This window comes from Harpegnathos saltator, unplaced genomic scaffold (genome assembly GCF_003227715.2).
Source record: "Harpegnathos saltator strain DR-91 unplaced genomic scaffold, Hsal_v8.6 scaffold283, whole genome shotgun sequence".
Taxonomy (NCBI): Eukaryota; Metazoa; Arthropoda; class Insecta; order Hymenoptera; family Formicidae; genus Harpegnathos; species Harpegnathos saltator.
This window is the reverse complement of record NW_020230076.1, coordinates 637,501-650,870: the sequence shown is the minus strand read 5'-3', so window position 1 is coordinate 650,870 and position 13,370 is coordinate 637,501. Positions and strand designations below refer to the sequence as shown.

Below are 13,370 nucleotides of genomic sequence, written 5' to 3'. Positions count from 1 at the left end.
CTTGCCGGCTCGGCAAAAGATATTAAAAGTTATCTTGCTAATGGGCGACGCCTATGACACAGCTTTAAAAGCCCGCTACCGCGCGCGGTCGTATAGTCACGTCGGGATGCATTTGTAGCGATTAATAATGCAGCCGGCATTAACAGTCCCAGCTTATATATTGCACGCTCGCGCGCGCGCGCGCGCGCGCGCTTGAACGCGCCAGCCGCGCGAAAGTAATACAGACCCGAGTCACCTTTTTATGGGACTCGCGTGGAAGCGCTTTCGTGCAGAGCGCCGGAGTTGTAGCGAAATATAAATGTAATTATTCCGTAATTGATTACACCGGAGAGCTTTTCTCCGCCGGCGGCCGCGAGAGAAAACTCCCGTCGTCGTTCGCTCGTCGCTGCGGTTGTGCCACGTCTCTGGGATATCCTCGGCCTCTCTCTCTCTCTCTCTCTCTCTCTCTCTCTCTCTCTCTCTCTCTCCGACGATTCCCGCTAATTTCTCGTTTCCGGAAAACGCGTGCGTCGTCAATTGCTCGAGGCGGTTTTTAAGAAGCTACGAAGTCGCGATTTAATCGTATCCCTATGACGCTCGTCCTTTCGTTGAATTCATGTCCTTCGTGCACACACACACACACACACACACACACTTCCTTCGCGCCCTCCACGAGCTCGATGGTTTTTAATCGCTGCGCATCTCGGTGTGTGCGTACATCCTCCGTGTGGGCGTGCGTGTGTAGCGTGGCGAAGGAAAAAATCCATTTCGCCGGCCAATAAACAGCCTCGTGGCGTAATCTCGCGAGGGTCCGGGAGAGAACTCCTCGAGAGCCGAGAGAAAAATTGATCTCGCGCGTAACTATAATTGCGCAACTCCCCCGCAACTGCAATCGTTGCGGCCGCGATACGAAACATATTTTTGCCGAAAGAGGAGAAAATCCACGGCAACTTGCCGGGAAACTTTTCGCAGAAATCCCTATCCATTTCCCGCGGAACCGACTCCGAAGCGGCCAGTAGCCAGCTTCGACAGCGCACGACGGAAAGGCGAGTGGGTAAGGATAAGTTCGAACCTTTTTGCCCGTAAACTCTCCGACTTGCCGTCAGACATCGATCCTCTTCCTCCGTCTACCACAGTCGTGCGCCTTCTCTCTCTCTCTCTCGCGCGCGCGCGCGCTCGCTCGCGCTCGATCGGCAAAATCCAGACTCATCCACTCCTTCCCCGCCCTCCTGTCCCCCGAGCCGTCACACCTAAATGAATAACGACGGATCGCCGCGACGGAATTGCGTTACTGCTATTGCGCGTTATTGCATTACAGAAACCGCGGAGACACCGGCGGCTCGGCGCCCGATAATCGAGCACGCGAATTAATAACTGTTACATCAATCAATACGCCGGCGGTAATGGGTAGCTTTTGCGGAATAGAATGGTGCACGGATAAAGGGGACGGGCGACGAGGGAGAGGGTGAGTTTGGTCACCTGTAATCCCTTGGGGTGAGGGAATCCCCGTGGGATCTATGAGCGATGGCCAGCGGCCAAAGGGTCGCGTTCGATTTAATAACGAGCTGTTCCTCGTACCTTCTCGCCCCTCGATTTTTTTCCATCCCCTCTTCCCCCTCTCTCACATGCATAGACACACGAATACACACACAGCGTACTCTTCGGTAGGATAAAAAGTGATCAAGGCAAATAAAAGAACGAACGATCGCGCTGCTTTGCGGTGCATCGTACTATATCACGCGTTATCGTATAAACAACGTAATAAGTAAGGAGCAATTTTAAGATAATTCACGATGGGTGAAAAAAGGCACAACTTTTTCGCATTCCGTAATATCGCGAGGAACGATTTGGCCGGTGATAAAATGTAAAAAGGGAAACCTCAATTTGCCGATGAAAAGGGCTTTGTGTTCGTAGACAACTTTTTCCCCGGCGAATATTTGAGTAGAGCAATTTTGATTTTTCACGAACTTTCTGTTTGGCGCATTAAATATTTGAGGGGGCTTGAACTCCCCGGTTCGAACGTACTCTGCGATTAAATCACCGTGGAGGTACTCGCGGAAAAATGCGGCTTTTTCGAATTCATCGAAAGATACAAATATCCCGCGCGCGAGCAGCGGCCGGCGCGCACAATCTGTACCGTGGCAGTGAATTTGCCCGATCGAGTCGAAAGGCCAAGCTCGAAATGCACGAGGGGCACGGGCGGGGGGGGGGAGGGCGCATGTTTGCAGAAGAAAGGAATGATTCGCGTTGCCGACGCGAAATATCGGAATCAAATTTTTGTGTCGCGCGCTGCGCCGGGGCGCGGAGGGGCCGTTGCGACGGTGCGTTTCCGCGCGTTCCATCCATTTCACAACGACGACGTCCTTACCGAATTCCAGGCCGATTCTCGTCCCCGATGCCGAATCTTGGAATAATCGAGGAAACCTCTGTATAATCCGCTCACTTGGCATGAGATTTTCCGCGTTGTCCGCAATCATTGCCAAAGAATTCGTCGAATAAATTGCGCCGAGTTTACAAACGCGATACGGACCCGCACGCGCGCGTGGCGTACACACGGCAGCTCCGAAACGAGCGATTCACCTCAAATTCGTTCATCATACGATGGACGAAACTTTTTTTTTCTTTTTTTTCTTTTTTTCGTTTTTATCGCGCGTGTGCACTATCGGAGGCTCGTTTGTTTCTCCTTTTGCGCCGATTTATGTTGCCGAAACAATTGGAACGTCAAAGGTGTAAGTGACGGGCCGTGCGTGAGAGTGCGCGTGTGCACGTTTCTGTCAAATAGTAGCGCGAATTGATTCGCATTGTCGACGTGCCTCGGCGAAATGGGATTATGGGGCATCGCGTCACTGAATTAACGCAAGCACCCTCGAAATAACGCGCGCTGCGGATATCCAACAGCGAGATAGGTGGGCCGGATCCGGCTTGATCCGGCCGCGCGCATATCTTACGTCATTAGAGAGAGAGAGAGAGAGAGAGAGAGAGGGGGGGAGAGAGAGAGCGCGCGCGAACGTGTCCACGGAAAATTGGATCGCAGAGATCCAACGACACGTGAAATTTCCAAATGACAAGGACGATCGATCCGTTCGTACCACGGATAAGCGAGAGGCATATCGATCAGGAATAAAAATTCGTTGCAGAGATTCGCGCCGAGTCCCAATTACAAAAAGCGGGCGCTTATCCGCCCGCGAGCGACCCTCCAGCTCGTGTAAATCAGCCCACGCGCGCGCGCCAGTGGATTTGAGGTCGACCTCTTATCGAAAGTTTTCTCATTGTGCGAGCCGAAAGTCCCAACAACGGCGTCGTCTATTTCGCGCCGGGAACGAACGAGAAATTCTTAAGCCGCGGCGCGCGTCCCGTCTTTTAGAAGGCGATTCGATTCCGATGGTGTGAATACGGCAAGCCAACTGGAAACACAATATAAGAGCGTGAGCTGCGATGGGAAAAAGGGACGGACAAATAATATATTAACGATAGCTCCTCTCCTCCTGGCCCCCTCCCCCCGTGACGGTGAGCTGCGTGCAATGAACGAACATTCACGAGCGGATTTTCTACCTGATCGAAATTGGCGATGCGCGTTGCCTTTGTTCAGCGCGGACAAAAGGTGTTTAATCAAGCTACACGCAACCAGTCGATCTGAGCGCGCCTTGCCAGAGGAAATAACGAAAAGTCAATGGAACGGGAAAAATCGCTCGCGTATGAGCGCGCACGCACGCGCCGCCGCCGGTAGAGGAGGAGGAATCCGCGGGCGAATCGCGCGGCGCGCGCTACGCTTTCGAAATCGCGCGCGGCGCGTCACCGAAATTTTCACCATTTTAATATCGAATATCCCGTTAATAATTCATCCGTAATTGATTAATTATATCCGACCGGCGTAATCGCGTGCTGAATAACACGTATATTTGGAGTTTCGCATTAATTTCGTCAGATTACAATCACTCGCTAATACGACACGCCGGCGACTCGTTCAATTCCAAGTTTCAATTACGCGAACTTTAATCAACCACTTCGTTCTGTCGCGCGGCAGCAATTTACGTCGAGCGGCGCCGTTTTTATTTCGTTAATTCGACGTCGTCCCTCCGTTACAAGTCTCTCACGACGAAACGGCTCCGCTCGGCCGTTGTGTAATCCGCTCGTTCGATTTATCGCCCTCTCCCCCCCCCCCCCCCCCCATTTCTTCCGTTTATCTCTCGTTCCGTTTCTTCCGTTTCTAGACACGACTCGATCGTCGTCGCGCGATTAAGCATTCGTCGATGCGTACACACTTTCACCGTCCGTCTGGACGTCGGCGGTCACAGGAGTCTGTCGATCCTCCGTTGCATTTCTTTTCAATAGGAATGACCGACGCTGTGAATGCGCAATTTTTCAACGCAAAAGCTCCGATAATTCCCGCGTTCGGTCCGATCGCGAAAGTTTCGACGAGACGCGCGCTGTTTCGAAGCGCACATGCAGGGCTGTGCATGCAACGCTGCGGGTGCAGAATGCACGTGTGAGATGATTTCCCGCGGGAAGCTCGCGGACGCGCGCACACATGAAGCAAGGGAGGGACTGGGGGGAGGAAGGGATGGGGCGCGATCACACGGGGGCGTGTGTGGGCTTAAAAATGTAGCAGCGCCGAGGCCGCGTTGCGGCGGCGGCGACGGAAAAGGGTAGCGGGCGAGGGAGGAGGATAAGTACCGTCGTGCCTCGCACGGAAATACGGCTGTTACGGAATTCGCCTGATCGCGAAACTATCGGGCGGTTTCGCGCGAAAGCCCCTCGCGAATTGATCCCGGAAGCCGATCGGCGTACGTCGCCGTCGCCGTCGCCGCCCTTCTCCTAATTTCAATCGCGCTGTCACGTCGCCGCTCCTCATCCTCCTCCTCGTCGCTCGAGCCGAAATTTCGAGCGATACATACACACACACACACACACGTGCACACACATATCGTGCGATCGATCTCGCCCGGGGCGAATTTCTTAATTAAAATCCGCGTGTTTTCGCGAAGTAATTATTAACAGATCGCAAGACTATTCCCGGCGGGTCGCGATTCGTCTCGCTCGAGTTTTGACCTTCGCGCTGCTTCTAAAACGAGAGTCTTTCTCCTCTTTCTCTCTCTCTCTCTCTCTCTCTCTCTCTCTCTCTCTCTCTCTCTCTCTCTCTCTCTCTCTCTCTTCTGTTCACATCCGTCATTCGCATTCGATATTTTTTGTTATTCCGGCGCCCGGTTTTCCTCGTGTTTTAGACGCCGCCAGCGAAAGAAACCGTCGCGCGCGGCCCGGCATTCGCTTCATTCGAGCCTCATTAAAACTTTCGCGGCGAATGATGCGAGCTCGCGCTTGACTGATTCGTCCCACTTTGGTTCCGGCACGGCACTCTCCCGGCATGCTGATTTTCTCGGAACCGGCCTCGCGAGTGTGCCGGAAGTGTGCCGGCTTATCACCCGATTTTCCCCGGTCGATCCTCCCGTATCCTCGCTGATTCCGTTTATTTACATGTCGCGACACGAGCGGCGCGTCCTCGGCTGCCGTTTATCCGTCGTCCGGGCGCGAAAGCAGATTGCTTTAATCCATTCGTTGCGCAGCAGTTTCGAGTATTGCGAGGACGCCCGATACACTATATCGATCGTTTCCTCAAAGCTCCGCCGGAGCTTGACGCGTTCTCGCTCTCCCCTTCCCCGTCCCCGGTATGCGCTCACTCACTCTCTCTCTCTCTCGTCGCGGAATATTTCCTTGCTGAAATAAAACCAGACGGGTATGGAGCCGTGGAGAGAGGTGCGCGCTTGGAGGTAACGCGGCTAGCGTGTTATACGCCGTCGATATTTTCCGAAGCTCCGAATGCCGAGCGACAGCTCGAAACGTGGCGGAATAAAATTTCCGCAGTCGCGCCGGGTACTTGTTGATTAGGTCGAGATTGCACGGACGTTACGCCATTCGGTGATAACCGACGTAACAACTGACTGACGTAATTTCAGTCGCACGTGTGTGTGTGTGTGTGCGTGCGCGCGCACACGCGTTGTGTAATACGTCGTAAAATAATAACGGTCGAGCAAGATTCTCGCCTCGGTCCCTAATAACACCAGGAGGCTAACGCAAATAGCGGTGTAGGGGGAATAACGGTGGAATAACGGACGGAAGTTTGTGTACATTCGGCGGCGGCAATCGCGGAATGCATCGACTGTGTCGATAATAAACGTCGGCCGGCCGGCCGGCGAGCTCGAATTTCGGAGAAATTCGCGCAGGGACGATTTGCGCCGCGCGGTTGGCGGAGAATTTGTCAGATTTCGAGTAATTAATTAAATGCCGGTTTAATTAATTTTATTGTATAATATGTTTGGCCATTGCGCGAGAGCGCGTACGCGCGGGTGCCGCCGTAGAATGGTAGGGAGTTTCCGGTCGCGTTGTTCGGCATCGATCGAGCGGGGCCGATTTGCATTGATCGTCGGCATTGATTGTTGTTTCCGTTACGGGGATTCTGATCACCATAGAGGGATTAATGAAACGAAGTGATCGTTTGCGAAACGAAATCGTACGCGGATGTAACGAAGGGGAGAGGGCGCGGCGGGAATCCAAGGTTATTCTTCTCGCGTCAGGATTGAAGATTGCAGAAACCTGCAGACTTTCGAAAGTAGATAAAATTGGAAATGTAGTTTGCGGATGGAGAAATATACTTCTCTAAGAGCGCATCAGCGGATAAGGAATATTTGATAATCTCGACATTTCCAACGTTAGAGCTGGACATTGACGGTCAAGCCCGAGTGGAAATCTGATCGTCTGGCGGCGACTTCGTACAGGGAGGAAAGGGGTTCGCTCGAATGATGAGCATTTTTGCAAATTTCACTTCCGAAAGCCGCAAACTCGGAGCTTTTCCCTCAGCCGAAAATTGCGCGCGGCTCGAATTCGTCGTCGCGCCGGTCACAACCGCGACTGCGACTTCGCGAGCGAAGTCAAAATCGAGTAGAGCGAGTAGCGAAAAGCCGGAGGGCCGCGTGCGCGCGGCACTACCGCGACGAGAATCGCGCCGTCCGGGATGATCTCCAGTCGCGTTTTCGCGATCGCGCGCGATTATCGGCCGATCCATTCGTTCATTGGCGCGCGGGCGCGCAGCTTCTGGTAAATACGGACGGCATCGCGACTTCATATCCGCTCGCGATCGAACTGTTTTCGGTCGGACGCATGCATCCACGAGCCGGAAACATGAGCGGCAAAAATTCGAATATCAAAATTGAAATATTTCCCGTTTTATCGGAAAACGGATATAAACATACGCCGACCCCGGCCCTCCGCTGCGCGCTACTCTTGCCGTCGCTGCTTTTCGCATTACGCGTTGTAAATAGCGCGCACCGTTACTGCTCCGGGAAACGCGAACGCGCGCGCGCTTGTAGCTGCGCTGGCAGCTGCAACGTGAGAGGCGAGAGAGAGAGAGAGAGAGAGAGAGAGAGAGAGAGAGAGAGTGATAGAAATGCGAATAGTCGAGCGGAGCTATTACGAGCAGTCTTGCGGCTGTAATGGACGCCGCGGACATATGGACGTAATGGATGAAACCGTAATCCATATATTCTAAACATTATCATTGTTATCGCCTTCCTCCCTCCGCGATGCTCGGCCGTACGCGCGTCGGACGCGCGCGAACGATCTACCATCTACTTTTAATTCACTCACGGTTTCCAATTTCCCGGAGTAACGGCAGCGGCCGCGATGACGCGACGATTCAACGCTCACGTGAGTCAGCGAGGGCGCGAAACGCGCTCGATTGGCGTCTCGCGAATTTGACGAAAGGTCGAGATATCTTCTCGCGCGAATGCGCTCGGTGATATCGCCGGTTGATCGCCGGTTGGCTCCATATATGCGATCTAGGTTTCTCTTTCCGTCACTGTGCAGGATAACGTTAAGCCCGCGGACGATCGCGCAAACGCGAAATTCCAGGGAGAAAAGACTGCGATTGCATCGCGCAAACGTGCGCGCGGCGTAAGCCGACAGACGCATCGACGGCTTCGCGCGATCGGCGTTACTCGACGCTAGCGAGAGCTTCGAATCTGGCCGCGCAATTACCGTAAAAATTATCCTCATTGCCCCGGGCGCGGCGTAAACGTAACGATAATGAGGATCTACTTGGAGCGGAGGAGCGCTGATTTTTACTGTTATTGGCGCCGCTTTAATACAGCCTGCAATGACCGCGCGGCCGTTCGCGTTTGTTTGCGGCCGAGCCCGGCCGAGTTCCCGGTAACGCGCGCGATTTTCAAGATCCTCCCGGTCGAAAAATCCTCGCGGCACGGCCAGAGCTAGTAGTTGTTACCGTATGCCGCGTCCCCGATCGTTATCGGCACGCGCTGCGCGTTGTATCGGGAAACGCGTTTGAGAAAGGGAAAGAGGAAAAAGGTGAGGTAGAGCAAAAATGCCGCAGCCTCGTCCCGGTTGGAGCCTCGTCGCGCCGCTGACACGCGAAGAGGAGTCTTTGTCCCGGCTGATGCGCGTGCATCGCGAATGCAGCACGCTCGCATACGTCTTTTCTCTCTGGAGTCCACTAATTACGGAAGCGTGGCCCAAAGCCCGCCGTGCGAGCGCGCGAGCGCGCACTTCTCATTCTTCCGAGCCGCTCTCTCTCTCTCTCTCTCTCTCGCGCGCGCGCACCGTGCGCCTTTTGAGCGTGGAATTTTATTTGTTATTGCACGCCGGGGCTGTATTCTCATTTGCCCGTGTGCGACAAATACACGCGCATCGGCAAACGTCCGCGCGATAATGAACACATTTGTGTATTTTATTATTATTATTATTATTATTGTTATTATTGTTATTGTTATTGTTACCTTTATTGGATGTTATTATATAAATACATCAATTTTACAGCAATTTGTAATTATGAGAGTATATTGAACAGACGGGGAGTGACAGCTGGGACAGCAACAGCTATCTATCTATCTATCTATCAATTTATCTCGCTGCTTCCCTCCTCGTAATGACCAACGCGTCCTTGTATCTTCAATGTTATCCCGATCAGTCGGTCGCATTAGTTGGAAATATAACTGCCCCGTTCGAGACCGCGTTAGCGTCCGCAAATGACGTCGTCGACGACGACGACGACGACGACGACGACGACCGGCTGCGACATTGAATATTCGATCGCTAAAACGCACATGGCAGCGGCTCGCATTAGCCTGTTTTTCCTCCTCTCGGCTTCTCTGTCTCTCGGAAATTTTTCATTTCTCCTCGTAAGCGCGGTCGCGCTTTTACGAGCTTTTACGTATTTACTCGACGGATCCTCCATTCTTTCGGCGATCTCGCGCGCCGCGGAATAACTCCGCTCTATCCCTCCCCCCCGCCTCTCTCTCTCTCTCTCTCTTTTTCTCTGTCACCCTCTGGATGTTGCACACGACCCGTGCTTCAAAAAAATGTTAATCGCCGCGGAAGCCGCGGCAGCGCGCACGTGCAGTTCGCAACGCGAGCGACGTTTCTTTTGATTGATTCATTTCTTCGCATAAAGAAGCGAGAAATATGGACGTTCGATCGGCGACGAAATCTTATGCAATCGCCGTTAATCCCCAAACTTCCGCGTTGCTGCCTCGGAGCTGGTTGATCGTCGCGAAATGCAACGGCTACCGGCGGCGGCGGCGGCAAATATTTGCATTCGCGGCATTAATGTGATCATCGGCATTGCCGGCCGAATGTATGACAATGACGGCGGTTTGACGTGTGCGCCGTGCCCGATTATTAGGCCGCCGGCTCGACACCGGATACGCCTGTAAATATTGCGTGATACTGCCGGCTCGCCGCCGCCGTTATTCGCCAAAGGGGCTTTTGAAAATTCATGCGCCATCGCCCGGCCCGGCCGCTTTGAATATCGTCGGTATTTATACGAAAATGCCATTATACGCCCGCCCACGCATCTGTTTGTCGCGAGTCCATTTTTTAGAACGTTGCTCGCGCCACACCGCCGCACCGCTGACACGCGTTCACTCCTGTCTGGCAGATAAACGTACGAAATACATAAGACCCTGCAGCAGGTCGGACACCCCTGAACTACGGGTTCGTTCGGAAAAGATGTGACTGTTGTCTCTGGCTGATTTCTATAATCGGAATTTGGCAAATTGGGAGCTGTCCTTCTTTTCTTTGCACGTAACGATCGCGCGCCCAATTTTGCAGCGCTTGGAAAAGTCGCGAGCAGTCCGCGACGCGAGAGAAAGGAGCGAGAGAACTCTCCCGTGCTGCCCATCTCTAATCCGGTCTTCTTTGTTCTTTCTGTTGCAGATTTTCACGCGCTTCGGCAAGGTTCTCAAGATCGTCACCTTCACGAAGAACAGTAAGTACAGCATTGAACGTATCGTCGTGTCACACGAGCACCTTAGAATCCGATACACGCCAAAGGGAGAGAACGAGGGAGCAAAGCGGGGCGCTCTCGCGAGTTATAGATTCTTTGCTTGCCCTCTCTCTCTCTCTCTCTCTCTCTCTCTCTCTCTCTCTCTCTCTCTCTCTCTCTCTCTCTCTCTCTCTCTTTTTCTCTCTCTCTCTCTCTCTCTCTCTCTCTCTCTCTCTTTCTCGCCGGCAGACACGCCACGGCACTTTAGTACTTCAGAGTGCTGCTCCAAGTGCATCCTGTGCCTGGGCCTGCCGTCCTTGTTGCGCGCACTTGGCGCCGTTAGTACTTTCGGAATCGCGCTCGCGAGCGCGCCACAAAGGATGTCTCCGAAATAATCGCACCGAAACGAGATCGTTTTACGCGTTACACGAGCGCGTGCGTGGATTCGCCGGCGATGACGCTTTCGTTGGTCGGAATAAGACAGATTGGCCGGTTGCCCGCGCGAGTAATTTGTACATCTGGCCGCCGTCGTCCTCTCTTTGCTCTATCTTGACCTTCTTTTCAATACGACAAGTACCTGCCATGCAGGCAGAGAGTACCTCTCCACGAGAGCGCACTTACGCACGAAGCATTATCGTGCGCTGCTCTTTCTGACGAAGTAATCGCGCATTGATATGCACGAAAGTCGCTCTCGGCGGAAAATGAGAGGCATTTCGCGATATAAAACGCTTTATTGACGACGAGGTCAAGAGAAACTAAAAAAAATTATAGTCCACGCGCTCTCTTACCGCCGCGCCGGGGGCGGAGGAGGATTGAATTCCGTCAGCGCACAACGAAAACGGTGGAACGCACATTCTCGCATTCACGCGGTGAGAGAGACTCGCCGGAGCGAGATCTGAAGATTTCGGAAAACAACGCGCTTTTTCCCCTCTCTCTCTCTCTCTCTCTCTCTCTCTCTCTCTCTCTCTCGCAGCGGAGTGCATTCTCAATCAGAATCGCGAGTGAAGAATCGAATAACAGAGCGTACGCAATTTCCCGTTGCGCCCGTTATGCAAAAAACACAAAGAGAGGCCTCCGGCGTGCTCCCGGAGGGCGCGTTACGAATTCATGCCTACGGTAGATGAGCGCGAAAGCATCGTCCTCTCCAGTCTCCGCGCGCGCGCGCGTGCACTTTCGATTTAGTGTAAGTGCGCGCGTGTGCGCAACTGTGTAACGTTGCTCTCTGCACGTCGGTGCGCAACGAGCGACGCGGTCCGCGCGGTTGCGCACACTTGCATTCGGGTCCTCGCCGGTGTCAACATCCGCGAAGATTGCCGGGAAGATTCGTGTTGCGTCCGAAAAATCTTGATGAGAGTGCGTCCCACCGAGAATACAGGGATAACGCGTGCTCGCTCGCTCTCTCTCTCTCTCTCTCTCTCTCTCTCTCTCTCTCTCTCTCTCTCTCTCTCTCTCTCTCTCTCTCTCTCTCTCTCTCTCTCTCTCTCTCTCTCTCTCTCTCTTCCTCTCCCCNGCTGGCCCTCTCGCTCCCTCACGAGCAACGCGAGAAAGCAGTCGAGTTTCGCGCGACACGACAAAACATCCCGCGGTTCACTGACAGAGACGACGGGGCGCGTTACACGCGCGCGATATTATCCGTCGCATCGAGAATCGCGGCGTGGACTGCGCGGAAATTCCAAATGATATTTCAATTACCCTTTAAACAACGCAAAGCAGATCACCGGCGCCGTAAATAGTACAAGAGCGAATTACCGGCGCTTTAAATGGCACAAAAGCGAATTTACCGTCGCTTCAACGTATTATTCCGGCTTACAATGGACTTTGCGTTTCAAGCAGGAGAGCTCGTGATGAAAAAAGAGACGATGGAGTGAGAGGGAGGGGGAGGGTGGGGAGAGGAGGACAGAAAGCAACTTTCCGACGAAAATTCGCGCGCGCAGTCACCGAGGCGGTCGGTGAAATTTATGGCAAAGATAAACATTATCATTACGATTATTCGTTCCGCCGGTTGCGATTGTCGTGGGATCAAAAGCGCCGTCGCGTTTCTTTCTCTCGACGTTCGAAATTCACAGCTTTCGTCGGGATAGGCAGAGAGAGAGAGAGAAGGGGGATGGGGGGGGCGAGTGAAACCGAGAGAGAACGAGAGCTCTCTTCTTTGCCTCCGCTTTTCAGATTTGAAAATTAAATAACATGACCGCGGGCCAATCCTTTGTTTCGTATCGTGCGCGTTTTAACTAATGAAATATCGCCGCGCGTCGCGCTCGTTCGAAGTTGCTGCGCGAATTCGGCTGGACGGGAATTAAAAGTCGCGAAATTGCAGCCGCCTGCGACTTGCGACATTTCGTTTAATCGAGATTTAATGGCAATTATAAAACCGACCGCGGCACAACGCGGTGTAGACGCGGGGAAAAGCGCGCGCGCGTTCTAAAATATTAACTCCGCCGAAACGACCGCCGCTCCAGCGCCGGCTGTTTTACGTTTGCCTTCTTCGTAATTGTTTATCTTCGCGCGCCGTATCGCGCGACAAGCGGAATTGGAGCATATTTGTCACACGGCTCATAACATATTCATTCGCACGCTCGTTCGCTCGCCCTTCGTTCGTTCGTACATTCGTACGTACGTACGTTTGCTCGCTCACTCGCCACGGACATGAAATTAGCGCTCGCAAATGGCAATTAAATGTCAATTTCGTCGTTTTCACTCGGAACGTCAATTGTACGTCAACGAGTTGCGTTCGAAATTGAGATAAACAATTCGTCCCGCGCTGCATATTCAGTCTCTACTTTCGGCGGCATTTCGGAAAAATGGATTCGCCGATGCGTGAAATATATACGAATTCGGCCCGCCGAGAGAGAAAGAGAGACAGAGAGGAGGAAGGGAGGAAACGAGAGGAAAAGGGATAAATCCGCGGCGGTGTAATTTCGGCGAACGGTCAGCGTGTGCTAAATTTCTTGAATATCTTATTGAAGCGGCATAAGGTTTTAACAACATTCGGCATAATCGATTGTACCGCGTATCTGCATGACAAATTTGACCGAGTATTTCTTTCAATTCGCACGAGAGCGGAATTAATCCGTGCGCACGCAGAATAGGGGGAGGAGGAGGAGGAGGAGGGGTACGACACGGG

General features: G+C 53.1%; 1 protein-coding gene across 13 annotated transcripts in view; it reads left to right on the top strand.

Moving 5' to 3' along the window:
• heph (polypyrimidine tract-binding protein 1 heph) overlaps positions 1-13,370 on the top strand; it is a 420,294-nt gene that overhangs the window by 392,306 nt on the left and 14,618 nt on the right. For all 13 annotated transcript variants that reach the window (XM_025299499.1, XM_025299497.1, XM_025299496.1 and 10 more), the window contains one exon: positions 10,201-10,252. In XM_025299499.1, coding sequence (XP_025155284.1) covers positions 10,201-10,252 — 52 coding nt within the window. The remainder of the gene's footprint in view (positions 1-10,200; positions 10,253-13,370) is intronic.